Source organism: Plectrocnemia conspersa, unplaced genomic scaffold, assembly GCF_051122295.1.
Source record: "Plectrocnemia conspersa isolate PC_06_02 unplaced genomic scaffold, ASM5112229v1 ptg000004l, whole genome shotgun sequence".
NCBI lineage: Eukaryota > Metazoa > Arthropoda > Insecta > Trichoptera > Polycentropodidae > Plectrocnemia > Plectrocnemia conspersa.
This window is the reverse complement of record NW_028277168.1, coordinates 7,815,924-7,829,704: the sequence shown is the minus strand read 5'-3', so window position 1 is coordinate 7,829,704 and position 13,781 is coordinate 7,815,924. Positions and strand designations below refer to the sequence as shown.

The 13,781-nt window shown below is 31.6% G+C and overlaps 2 protein-coding genes and 1 long non-coding RNA gene across 4 annotated transcripts in view; 1 reads left to right on the top strand and 2 right to left on the bottom strand.

Annotated features, from left to right (window-relative positions):
* Positions 1-1,132: 1,132 nt before the first annotated feature.
* CCDC151 (Coiled-coil domain containing protein 151) lies at positions 1,133-7,354 on the bottom strand. Its single transcript, XM_088185219.1, has 10 exons — positions 7,163-7,354; positions 5,980-6,182; positions 5,733-5,912; positions 5,579-5,667; positions 5,094-5,497; positions 4,848-5,025; positions 4,641-4,785; positions 4,395-4,553; positions 1,340-1,478; positions 1,133-1,267 (listed from the first exon to the last, which is right to left on the bottom strand). The coding sequence occupies exons 1-10, from the start codon at positions 7,290-7,292 to the stop codon at positions 1,149-1,151; spliced, it is 1,746 nt and encodes a 581-aa protein (XP_088041345.1). The 5' UTR covers positions 7,293-7,354; the 3' UTR covers positions 1,133-1,148.
* Positions 7,355-9,509: 2,155 nt separating this feature from the next.
* LOC148235793 (uncharacterized) lies at positions 9,510-11,800 on the bottom strand. The gene is made up of 2 exons (XR_015809460.1): positions 11,692-11,800; positions 9,510-11,511 (listed from the first exon to the last, which is right to left on the bottom strand). It is a non-coding gene; the product is annotated as an uncharacterized LOC148235793 (long non-coding RNA).
* Positions 9,510-13,781, top strand: part of N (neurogenic locus Notch protein) — a 75,277-nt gene continuing 71,005 nt past the window's right edge. For both annotated transcript variants that reach the window (XM_088185182.1, XM_088185181.1), the window contains exon 1: positions 9,510-9,733. In XM_088185182.1, coding sequence (XP_088041308.1) covers positions 9,661-9,733 — 73 coding nt within the window. In that variant the 5' untranslated portion in view covers positions 9,510-9,660. The remainder of the gene's footprint in view (positions 9,734-13,781) is intronic.

Below are 13,781 nucleotides of genomic sequence, written 5' to 3'. Positions count from 1 at the left end.
TACCGTATTTGAATAATGTTTAATGTATGTATGTAATTATTCTGCATTTAGTTAAATTTAATACGAAAAGCGCATCCCCGCAAAAATTGACGGCGGTGTGTTTGAAAAGACTGACACCGGCATGTTTTCCCACACCAAAAATTTGTGATTATTTTGAACCGATTATGTTTGTCATTTAATTCTCTTTGGGACATGGTGGTCGAAAACAAATATTTGCAAAATAGACGCATATCATGGTATTTATAAGTCATCTTTCCTGAGTCTAACTAATGTTATTTTGTAACAAGCCAATTCCTTATATAGTTTTTTTTTTGTTAACAATTCAAAATTGTATATAATTCTGACGAAAAGTATTATATCCATTACACGAATTGATGGTCGGTTGACCTTAAATTGTTCATTTAGATGTACATAAACTACGTTGTTCCAATAAACACTGCCGTAGTTAAATGAATTTATACGCGAGCTGTTTATCGGCTTTTAAGACTTAACGTTGAGCTTCGAAAGAGTCGCGGTACACTCTTAAGTGCATCCTGGATCACGACGTTCAGTAGCTGTTATATCTTAGTAAAGCAAAGGTACAAACGATATCGAATATGTATATTAACGCGCGTATACTGTTAAGCGAAACTTATTTCAAATTTAATACGCATTAAATGCTAATAAATTATTATGAGATGAAAATTTAGTCAAGAATAAGATGTTCGTGTGTATAAAATATAATATATATTAATATGTATGCAATGATAAAATATTGCTTAGAATAATGAAATTTATCTAAATTCGTTACTGGACAGAGTGTACAGTTATGTACTGAATAACCGAAATTTATCCAAAGGGTTTCGCCGTCTATTGATGTCGATAATAATTCTTTTCTGATTTTTTTTTATAATTTATGTATAAAGGGATTAAAAAATACATTCATGTTTACTATATTTTGACATGTGTCATTATATTTAATGTGCGTAGTTAATATATGCCATATGTAGCATAAGTGAAATGTAAATATGGTATATATATACAATGTAAGTTGCGGTCAGTATGTGTATTTTCTCAATAATAATGTTAATTTCACTTTTTTTTTTAGTTCAACATTTTCGGAGAAAAATGAATTAATAAAAATACATTTATGTTTTATTAAAATGCGTTTATTTTTTTATCAGTGGCGGTATTCTGTAGCCTTTCCTTCTCGATTTTGTGTCGACTATGAGTTGAGCTTGTCGCTTCAGAAATCCTCTTGATGGTATTTCTTCTTCTTCGTCGGAAGCTGAATAATAATAATTCAAAAATTGTAATTTAAGATTATCTTCGTATACAGATTTTATTGTTTAATACGAACCTGCGGCTTTGGCGTGTGCTCCGGATGGCGTACCAGCTCCTCTACTTTTGGTACGAGGTGCCATTAAGTCGTGATATGCAGACGGAAGAGCTTTGCATTCTTCAGATGGGGCTTTTGCCATTACATCGCGACTCTTTCTCTATAATTATCGAATTTTCTTTTATTTGTGATGAGTACTATTTTTATCAAATAAATTTATAGATGCTATTTTAAAAAAAATGGTTTTATCCACAAAAAAATCCCGATTTTTTTACTTGAAACTTGAAATTTATTTTGTTTTGATTTTTTATTACAAATCTGATCATGATGACTTGCCAGATTTGCCCAATGCGTCATGATAGTAATTATACAAACATTAAAAAACAGTTGTGGTGAACATCTAAAATAGATTAGCACCATCCCATATAAATTATTCCAGCTCCTTGTGGCTATCGCTGAAAACATCTTTATGTTTGGCAAGCCTGTTGAGAAGCTGGATGACTCGTGCAAGAAGAGCGTTCTCAAGCGCTGACGTCCTGGCCGCAATGGTCAAGCATAAGGAACATGACCGGATTCGAAGGCACTATAGCCTGCAGCCAAAAGTTACCGATCATTGGCGGGTTGTCGACACCGTCTCTCAGAAACTTAACCTTCTTCATTGAGTAGATGGTACGCCGAGAATGCGATGAATGTCCAGCGCTCCTAATAAAAAGGCACTGATACGACCCATATTCCTATTTATAGAGATTTCTCAGATATTTTTTTTCTCCAACAAAAAATAGTATAGTCCATCCAAGATGTTAGCGCTCATCATCTTTGTGTTGGAAATAAGGTGCGTGTACGCATGCATGCATACATATACAGTTTTCCGCGAATTTGTTTACACCGATAGGAGAACATTACCATTACTGTTTTAAGGGTAGGGTGACCATACGTTGGAAATTGAATTAAAAATTATAATGTGTTATATTTTTATTATAAATTATTGTCATGTTGTGTAATTTTATAATCAATGAAACAATTCCCGTAATATTATATTGGTATTTTTAAAAATATTATATTAAACAGATATTCAACCTGGAGAGTGATTCCAAAACTGCTATCATGTTTTTGAGTTAAATCAGATATATTTTAACGTATTGAACAATAAAAATTAGCACGACGGCCGAAACATGGTAAAAAACAACCCCAGTCAAACTTAGTGTTGAATATTTTTGAAAAATCTTGATTTAAATTATTTTTTAGATAAAAACCTACTGCTCGAGCAAATGCTTTTTGTGTTTATTTTTTTATGGATACGTTTTCTAACGAGCGTAAAGTGGAACATTCTTTAAATAAGTTTTTATTTAATATTTGTATTTTTATATAGCATTAACAATTATTGACATATCTTCTGACTTTTCTGTCAAACGGCTGCAGTGCCCATTACGTTTTGGACCACTTTGTACATAGTTCTAATTTTTTTGAAATGGTATACGGCTCGTTAGATTTTAATATATTTTTATTTAGTACATACATACATATGTCTACGCTTAATTTTTATTCTAGCGTTTAACGATTGTTATTAATACAGGAAACATCTGTTTTTATTAATTATTAACTATTTTTAAGATTAGCTTAAGCCAGGGTTTCCCAAACTTTTTCAGCGACGGAACACTTGGCAAATCCGAAAATTTTGCCGGAACACTTAGCTTATTTTGCTGTACCCAACTTCTAGGTACTAAAAACTTCACCTTCTCTTGACGTCATAAATCTCAATTAAGTTTAACCGTCACTCGCCTTTCATTATGAAGTAGAATATGTTCAATTTTTTAATTTACTACAAATTTTTGTGAAATATCTATTTAGGCTCCGCGGAACACCAATTTTGGATCCGCGGAACACCAGTGTTCCGCGGAACATACTTTGGGAAACCATGGCTTAAGCAATATGTTTTTAGCAATAGCTTATTTTGCTGCAGAAATGGAGGATAGTCTCATAGATTATATTATTTATATATTTATTATATCAGGAAGTTATGATGCTTTTTTTATAAAATAATTGTATTTAACTTGGGGGAGGGTGGACCACCCCGGGTGGTACTTGCTTGGGGACGGTATTTTCACCATGGAAGGACCGTTCGTGTAGTGTGGTTCTTAATTTGAATGTGCTAAAAATATATATCCACAAATAGCTAAGAGCTAAATTGAATATGCGAAAACAATAAACAACAGTTTAACAAATGCTTATTTTATGACCCGGCCGGTTATAAAATGTCGCCTCTATAAAAAAAAATATTTTTGGCCAGCCTGAAAATTTGAAAAGTCGAAGTTATTGTTTGTTCGAGTCGAGCACGTGCTAAAATAATGAAATGCCTGATAACCATTAACATATTTCATCAAACTTAAAAACTGTTTTGCAAATTTTTTTGTATGCATATAATATGTGAAGTCTAGCGGAGAGGGGGGAGGCAAAATTGACCGCCTACCCCGGAAAGTTTTGGCATATTAAAGACGTGTATAATGTTTCAGATTTTGTATTAAATAATTGTATGGCAGGGGGGGGGGCACAAACCCTAACTACTCCACTGCTTAACACATATTCCTATTGTAAAAGCCTATTTATATATGTATTTATTTTATTATGGCCAGAACTTGGCGGTACTCTGGCGGTAGGGGATTCTTTTGGTGGGCCTTGACGCAAAAACAACGGTCTGTGTTGTCTCGTTCACCGAATATTCATTGTTATAAAATATAACTTAACATAAACTAGTATATCTCAATAAAATACTACATACTATGTATGTATATGCTAGAATATACTTTTGTTATTTTGCAAAATTACTATTTGACGGCAAAATATATGTCAAAAAAATATTATAAATTTTCTCGTTACTTATTACTATATCACATATTAAAATAAATGATAATAAATGTGTTTTTTTATTTATTAACACAACTCCAATTAAACACAAATTTATTATAATGTTCAGCTAGAGCTGTACTAAACTTTTTTTATTATATATTTAAATACGTATTATGCCAATGACGAGAATTATTTTCTACGAATGTTTTATTAATGATAAAAATATACGTACCCTGTCTTCCTTTTCTATCGGTGGTCCTTCTTCTACCTCGCCCTTCGACGTCTCTATGAGCGCCTGAGCCGCCGAGTACTTGGTCTTCAACAATTCCAAGATTTCGTTCAGATTGGACGTGTCGTCGGACCAGTCCGGTATGAGAGACTCGTCGGCATCCTGTGAAAACGGCATTCGATCTTATCCGAGTAAAGATCGCGTTTTTAGAAGAAGAAGAAACCGAAACGAGTTTCCTCGCCAACTTACCTCCAATTTCAGACAACAATCGTAGTAGCATCTCTTTATATCGAGCAGCACGCTTAAAATTTTACTCTCCTCCAACTCATGCGACGTTTGACACTCGACCTCTTTCTCTATTTTGTTCTTTAAATTCTCCATCTCTTCTATATTTCTAAAATAGTAACGCAAAATCTAAGCACCACCTTCTCATAAAATAAAATATATGGCATTTACTCTTCTTTATCTTTGACTTGAGCAAACTTGTGCGCTTCCATCTCAGCCAGCATTTGATTCTGATCCATCTCCAGATGCTTCTTTTCCTCTTCCATCGTATTCTTCAAATACAACAGTCTCTCAGTTGTAGATTTTTGAGACTTAAATCTATCGAATACGAGTTCAGGATCGCTGACGCCTATTTTTTTTTTAATATACATATTAAGTAATTCAAGCAATGTATTTTAAATTATCAATGTAAAATACCAGTGGCTTTCATTAATTTGTAGAATATTTCATCCATGTTGCCTCCAGTCATAGGTGACCCGTCTTCTTCTTCAACCGGCGCCAAATCTCCAGATCCAACTGAATCTTGATGAACGAGCATCGGCCGCGCAGTTGGAAATATTCTCCTTTCCAATCTTTCCAATTCTGCCTTCCTATCATCTACCTTGTTCCTGAAGTGTAACAATTGCCTCTCGCGAAGCCCTGAAGCATCTGCTGCTTTTGCTTCGTGTTGAAATAGGGCACTCATTGTGGTGTCTCTCATTCTCATCGCAGTGCTATTTACGTCCTGAAGTTTCTTAATTTCTTCGTTCTGCTGCTTGATCGACTCTTCCACTTTGGCAAGCGCGCTTTCAAATTTCACCGAATCGTTGAGCAGCGAATATCTTATACATACAAGATTGTACTTCCAGTGTTAAAAAGGTATAAATCAAGTATAATATTATATATATATATATAATAGATACCTGATGCCAGAATATTTCTTTTTCACATGTTCTGCTTCCATCAACTGGACGGTTATGCGGTGAATGTCGTTTTCCAATTGAGAAATAGCCTATGAATTATTTATATAAATATTATATCTATACTAGATCGTGTTAAGAATATAAAATTCCAAACCTTTCTAGATATTTTAGACAATTTCTTCCTATCTCCGTTGATTTTCGACTTTTCTCCCAAAAGCTTCTGGTACCCTTGCTCCAGTCGGTCTAAAAGCGACTTCTTCTTCCTCTTCTCGTATCTACAAACATCCAGTTGCTTGTGCAGATCGATCACTCGCAAGTCCAATATTTGTTTGAGCTGTAATCATTTCACTCGAATCATTATTTATTGAACGCACGGATTGCTGGGAGCATACTTGGCATACCTGTTCGTGCTCTTTATTGCCGATCGGTCCAATTTCGTGAAGATATTTTACAAGTCTGAAGTGCTTTTCACCTCCCAATTCGGATTTTGCCTTTGCGAGCTCGTCGGCGAGCTTTTTTATTTCCTTATTCAAGTTGTTGATCTGTTCGGTGTTTTGCTTGTTAGCGGTGTCGTTTTCTTCATAGTAAGCCTTTCTTTGTCCCTCTTAAGTAGAAAATATATTAGCAATACACTAAAGTAATATATTATATTTTCGAGATTTTGTGACGTGATATTTTTATATTTATTAAAATGCGTACGTATTACAAAAGTTAATTCTAAACTATATTCATATTTAGGAAATCTTTGTAACCCTTGAGTTGTACAAAAAACATTACAATAATACAATCAATATATATTTTTACCGTCTATCCGATAGACAATAAAAATATATTATTATAATGACAAGTTTGTTCAAACTTGTCATTATAAAATTTTTTATACGATAGTCTCTATCGTATAAAAAATATTATAATGGCAAGTTTGATATTACAAACTTGATATTTCGTGAAAATCACTATAGCGCGTGAATTAAACTGTGTTAAAAAAATTGTAATTAGTTTTTTTTACAAAACTTTTGGTATTGATGAAATTAAATAAAAATATTTTTCATTGATTTGTAGCTCAATTTATTTGCAATAACAATATTGATCCATTTGTAGCCATTACTATAGCGTTACAAGTCCATAATATATCATAAATCATAGAAAAATTACAATTAAAAAAATATCTATGCAATTTTCCAAGAAATATGCAATTTACCAAAATTATTAAGAATTTATTTTTTATTTTTTACATCTTATCTTTATGACAAAAAGTGTATGTTAAATTTCAAACAATTAAAAATGAATCTATTGAATACTAATATAAGAAAAAATTGACCGGCAGCTCTTTTGGAATCTAACGTCATTCAGAAACTATTATTGAAAAATACCATTTTAGGTAGCGATCTGTTACAGTTATTTAAATACCCGATATTTTTAATTCAAGTTACTAGAACATCATTATTCGATTATACGCAATGCTACTTAAAACGGCTGCCATGTCCATTGTAATGATTCTATAATCCTAAGAATAATTATCAATAAAAGAAATAAAAAAAGGGGAAAAATAGTAAATTTTCTGAAAATTTTTATTCGTTTTACCAGAAAGTTGAATCTTCTTTTTGATCTCAGCTATTTTCTTATTCGTGATGTAAAGATTATCCTCAACTTCTCCGCCCAATGTTTGCTTTTGAAAGCATGAAGATTTTACTGAGGTCGCAGTGGTAGCCATTGTGTAGATTGTTTAAAAATTAGTTGCTACATTGTATCGCCATCGAGTGTTTTGATCTTGTACTATGCAAACGTCAAAAGAATAAATTACACACATCGACCTAACCGTTGCTAAGCGATTACGTAGTGCTATTCTTTTAAAATACATTTTGGCTTTAAGTTAACGTATTACATGTTTTCATAATACATACTTAATTAATTATTGAAAAACGTTGGGAATATCATTTTTATTTTCAATTTATAATTTTATAAAATATTAATTCAATTAATTCAAATCACTCGATTTAATTTAAGAACAATACATAAATTAATATGTTTTTATCTTATTAAATTTCTTTCTAATTGTTTTAAACGTTGGCTATCAGTCGCACCGTTATGGCCAAAAGCTCAGCTTTTTGTTATAAACAAGCGCCTATTCGAGGCTGCCACCTTTCGGCGTTCTTCGGAAGTATATTAGGAGTGGTGCCTATGCCTTCTGACGTTACATTCCGCAAATAGCTGGTCGACAACCATAAATTAATATTTTTACGTCACGTTTAAATAAATAAATTTAAAAACATATTTCAAATAAGTTTAACAATAGGACCCTACTGATTATTAGGGTTCAAAATATACCACGTCAAAGACGATGTTAAGATATTATTTTAAGCCACTATTTTTGATTTTGTTAACTTATTTATATTATTAATAAGAAAGTAGTTATTATTAATAATATAAATAACTGTAATTCTACAATCGCGTTAAGTAAGTACATATGCTCAACGATCTCGTGCCTTCGCTTTTTTTCGATATCCAAAGCGTGCAAAGTTTCCAATATCCTAACCGTTCTTAAATCTTAAGCTGTGATCCACATTCGGATGTTTTTTTATGACAACGGTTCAATTTTTTTTGCAAGTGTATATAAAGATTATTAATGATCATTAGTATATTGTATTAACAACAAATGTATTTTTCCCGTAAGTTTTAGAAGTTCGTCTAGCATTCCATTTTTTTCTTTGCAGGCCAAACTTATTTCGCGTTTATATTTCAGTATATTTAAGTTTAATGTTATTATTACAGTATCTTCAGGCTTGCGTACATAGTTTGTATATATTTACGTCACATTGTGCTGGGGTGACATTTATTTTTGCTGAGGGCACTAAAAAAGGTTACCACAGACATTTATGTTAGAGGAGGACAATCTTGCTCAAATGATGACAATTGATCACCTTAATATTATTAACGTTTGATATATTTATTATATCTTACGATTCAAAAATGTGTTTCATACACACACACACATATGTGTAACGAATTTAAGTCCTTGACGAAACCTTCAGAACGAATTAACCGCTTAAATCGAGCACTTAATGTAACTTACTTTTTTAACTTCTCGCTTTGAGAAATCTCGTGCGACCTTGATCTTCACGGGAAGGCGAATAGTTTGGTTTGATGCTGTTTGATTTATACGTCCCGGTTTGATACATTGGTCCCGGCGGTTTCATAGAACCAAAAAAATCTGAAATAGCCTTTTATCATACCTTCCTCAACATCCCAAAATGAACAAAAATTTGCAGGATGTCCTTTCTTTCAGCTGTCCCGGCTTAGAATTTTATAATTATTGTAAGCTCATGCCCTCTTCTTACCTGCATGCAAGCCAACGGTATAAGAAGAACCAGGAAACTCGACTTGGAGTTTCTTGTAGTAGGTATCTTGGCCATACCAAAAGTTTTGAAGGACATGTTCCAAATAAATCAGAACAGTATATGTTAACGTATGTATATGTATGTATTATAGTTAAATTTAAATTCGAAGACATCTGGCTTAAAAATGCATATTTGAACACGTGATAATTACTATATGATGTATTAGTTAAGTTGATCAATAAACATAGAAGCACAAAAGAGTGACCAAACATATATTTTATAAAAAGTAAAAAAAAAATGTTAGCGGCAAAAGCATGTCGCGCGAAAGCTTTCGGCGCACGCGCACGCGCACCGACAGTTGACGGGGCGCGGAAGCGATGCAAGGTGTTCAAATAGTTTGAAACTTTTTCTCACGTCTCTAAAACTTTTAAAAATAATTGCAAATTGAATTTTTGGATGCAAAACGATCCAGATAATATTGATTTATAAGTTGAGACGTGTTTTGCGCTAGTTGTATTTGTTTGCGCTTAGTTTAAACGATTCGCCCTCAGGCACGCGGAGCGTCATCGCGGCGGCCATTTTGATCGGTGTGCAGTGAGTGTCCGCGCGGAGGCTGGGACGGTCGCGCGGAGCGGTGTTCCGGTGTCACCGGCGTTCGGTTCGGGACATCTTTGTGTACATTTTATTGGATCTGAGTGAGAGTGCGCGAGTGCGTGTGGCTGGCGTTCCGCTAATGCGCTCAAGATGCGCCCGCCGCGGCTGCCGCTGCTGCTGCTGCTGCTCTTCCACATCCTTCAGCTGCTGCATGTTGCCTCAGGTAAATCAGGGTTGCCAACTCGAAATTACAATGTGAATTGCATACCAACGGTTGATATGTTAGTGATTTTGATATCAAAATCTTGCGACACAATTTTGGGTATATACAAGCATAATAACGAATAAATGAAGATTGTATCGATAGGATAAAAAGTGATAAACACAAAACCTCTTCACTTAAAACACGTGTGGCTCTACTTATTGGAACAAAAACATTTAGATTGATGACCGCTTGTTTGACAGACATTATAACATACATATTAAGTATCTAGTATAAAACATATCTGTGCTAAAATGACAGAAAAGTATTAATTTATAATATATCGTATATCGTCGACAAAGCTAATATAATACACTAAACCAGCGGACGCATTTAAAATTATTGTTGGGGTAAATAATATGAACAAGCTACTTTATTGCTTGAATTTGTATCTTATTAAAATTTATTTTTATATCCTTTTTTAGTTTAATATCGATTTTAATGCTATATCCAATAAGCACTTTAATTGCGTTTATTTCCATATCATATAATATAACAACCTTATACGTTCTTTTATAGCTCTATAAGTTTAAATTGAAATTGTGATTTTCTTTAAGATCTCATTTTCCAGTGTCACTGAATATTGTGCTTTTTAGTTCGAAAAAGGAATACATACACGCTGTCCTAACAGGGGGATGTCTAGACCCCAAACTCTATTTATTGCCATATTTTTGCGAATCCTACCAAAAAGATTTTTTTTATTCCCAACACCATTATAACAAAAAGCCACATTTAAACACAAATAACGATTTTTAATCATATGTTATAGAACTAACAAAAAAAATTCAAATTAAATAATATTAGTAATTACAAAATATAAATAGTCGAACCACAATTAACATTTGACACACTCTCTTTCTCTTCAATATAAACATATTGACCATTTTTAGTTATTTCATTTATAAAAAATATTAGCAGTATACTGATCTTACCCAAATATTTTTTTTTTAATTTATGAATTGTTTATAAAGCCTGTGTCATTTTGACAGATATTTTTACACATGTTTTAACAGCAAATATAAGAAGAATCAATGGTTGTTAGAAAAGTGCCGTCATTTTTAACGTTCGTCCGCCGGATGCGCATAAACATACAGACAATCGAAAGCAAATAATGTGTATTTTTGTGTGTTTTTCGTTTCCTGTGTTTACAGTTGAATGTGTAAAAATGTGCAGTGAAACGGAAAGATCGAATTTGAGTTGTCACTTTTGAATATGAAATATAATTCATAAAATGTAAAAAAATATCTCAAATCGATATTGTAATTAATAATTAATTTTATTTCCTATTTCTTACGTTGTAAAGTTGTGTGACAACCCTGTTTTTGCTATTCGTTCGTTCCGATCTCGAGTGATATCGACGCGCGGTATGAAAACGCACCGTTCTCTTATTTTGTTATTTACTTTATTAAAGAATTAAAACTAAACACATTTATACATTTTGGCGCCAATTCTTGTGTGCTTCGGGGTTTATATGGATGATGTGTTCGTGTGTGTACTTATGGGGGCTTTCAATTGCTTGGGGTGTAGGCATTTCTTTTGAATATGAATAATGAACCTTAGCAGGTAAGTGAGCTATGCTTGAATATCCGCGGTTAGTTTGAGAAAAGGGTTACATTAACAAAAAAACGTGACTAAATTTAGTATTCCTGTGAAATCGTAAATTATTTACAATACACTTTTTATGGCATAAATTTAAGAAATGTTAAAAATAAAAACAAATGAAGCACTTTCTCAAGTTGCTGAAAGATGATGCTCAAAAACGCCCTTTTTATTTTCTTCAGCATGTCAGACAGAAGGATGTTTTCAGTGAAAACTTCGTGGGGCTGAAACAATTTATCTAGGATTTTTTTTAAATACGTGTATATTTCAATAATGTAAATAATTTTACAAACATTAGTTATATATACTATGCATGTTACTGGTTTATAATTATTTTCATGTTTACATTTTGATAAACAATTAGAATATAAAAAAAGTGATTACAATTTAAGGGGAAAAAACTAAAAACCTTTTACAAGAAAAATAAAATATAGGAAATTAAAAAAATATTTTAATTTTAATTTGATTACATTTTACTGAAGATCTGGACCCATTGATATTTTGCCTTTAGCGTTTAAAGCAAGGTGTGCTTTGGCATTTTGTGCTTTATTTAAATTTAAGTTTGTTTTTATCGTAATCACCGAAACACGATATTAATGGGTTAGTGTGGTTTCGCGAAATATTTTTATAATAGTTTTTTGTATACAAATGACTGTCCTTAAATTGTTGGTATTTGAAGGCTAACATGCAATTTAATTTAAGATTATTGTAAAGAAGTGTATTATTTTAATTGATTTATTTTGAATTAAATAATATTACTGGTTTAAATTAGTCTAATTGAATATTTATAGATTAAAATTTTGTTTTTAATAGTTTTTCTAATAAATATTGGTATAAAGGTCGCAGTAGCGGAAAGCCCTTTTATTGGTATTGTTTTCCATATTACGTTACTGCACTACTAAATTAGGAGAGGTGGCGGCAAAATTTGTCTACGTTTCGCGAAAATAATTGCTTCTGTTTTAACCCTTAGAAAGCGTAAATCGACTAAAATTGCTCAATTGATTTTTCATTTCCTTACGTAAAAATCAGTAAAAAAAAAAATTTTTTTAGAAAAAACTTTTTTTTGTGAATGTATCATTTTAAATCAAGTATCAAAGAGAAATTTGCATTTTTCAAAAAAAAAAAACAATTTATTTTTGATTAACGCGTCCAAAGGGTTAATTCGGGTTTATTTTAATTTTCCACCTCTTAAATTTATATAAGAAAACGTATCTTTTATGTGTGCATCATTTTTTTGGTATAATTTAATATTTCGGTACATTTTTAATAATAATAAGTGTGTATGAAATATTATATAAAAATATTTTGTATTAAATCAAGTAAGGTGAAACGGTAAGATGAAACCAAGTTAATAAACATGATTTTATATATTATATTAGGCAGATCTTTTTAGTCACTTTAATGTAAAAAATCTAGGATCAATTAGTAATAGAAATTTGATTTTTTTATGTATTATATATATATTATACAGTAATTTCTGTTTTTAATAAAATATTTTCGCTGATTACAAATTATTAGCCACAAATATGTAATTACTTTTTATTTAAAACGATTTTATTAAATGAAAATATTTATAGTATTTTAAGTTAACTAAACAATTTAAATAGGCGTATAATAATATGCATGTCAAAATATTGTAATCTAGTTGTATATTCATGAACATTTTACCTTTTCTACTTTAAATTCATAATTATAACCCAGTTACACAGTGTGTCAAATGTGATTCTAAAAATTTGACATTAAATATCTCCTTATGGTTGTTAGTGAGGATATTAGGGCTGCCATCAAAACAGGTCAGAGATTAACGATACAGAAGTTAGCACAAAAACTAGGAAAGGTTAATTTGCAGAATATAGGTATCTAAGCGAATTTCAATATGCAAATAATTAATGATTCTAGAACAGAAAGATTAATTTTTGAGTTGAATTGTTACTGAAAATGAGAAGTGGATCTTTTAATTTAACACGCGACGTAAAGACGGTGGTAGGATGCCAATCAACCCCCCAATTCTTACCCCGAGAATAGGATTACACCCCAATAAGATAATGTTATGCATTTGATGGGATATGAAAGACATAATTCATTATGAGCTATTGGTTTATAGGCACAATTACGACAGACACAAATATACTTTGTACCATATTTGTATATTTAGTTTTGAATTTTTGCTATATAGTTATTAAATGGTATATGATATGAAATTATTACCTAATAGCCATCATTGTATTTCATTTTCTTTTGCTTGGATTTAATTAATTGCGCTACATAATATCGGTTATTAGATAATTGTGTTTAAAATGTTGAAATAGTTATTAGTTACATCCTCTAATATTTCGTTAATAATTCATAAAAAATAACTGTCAATCGATTAAGCTAAATATATACAATTATTAAAATCAACCTACTCATA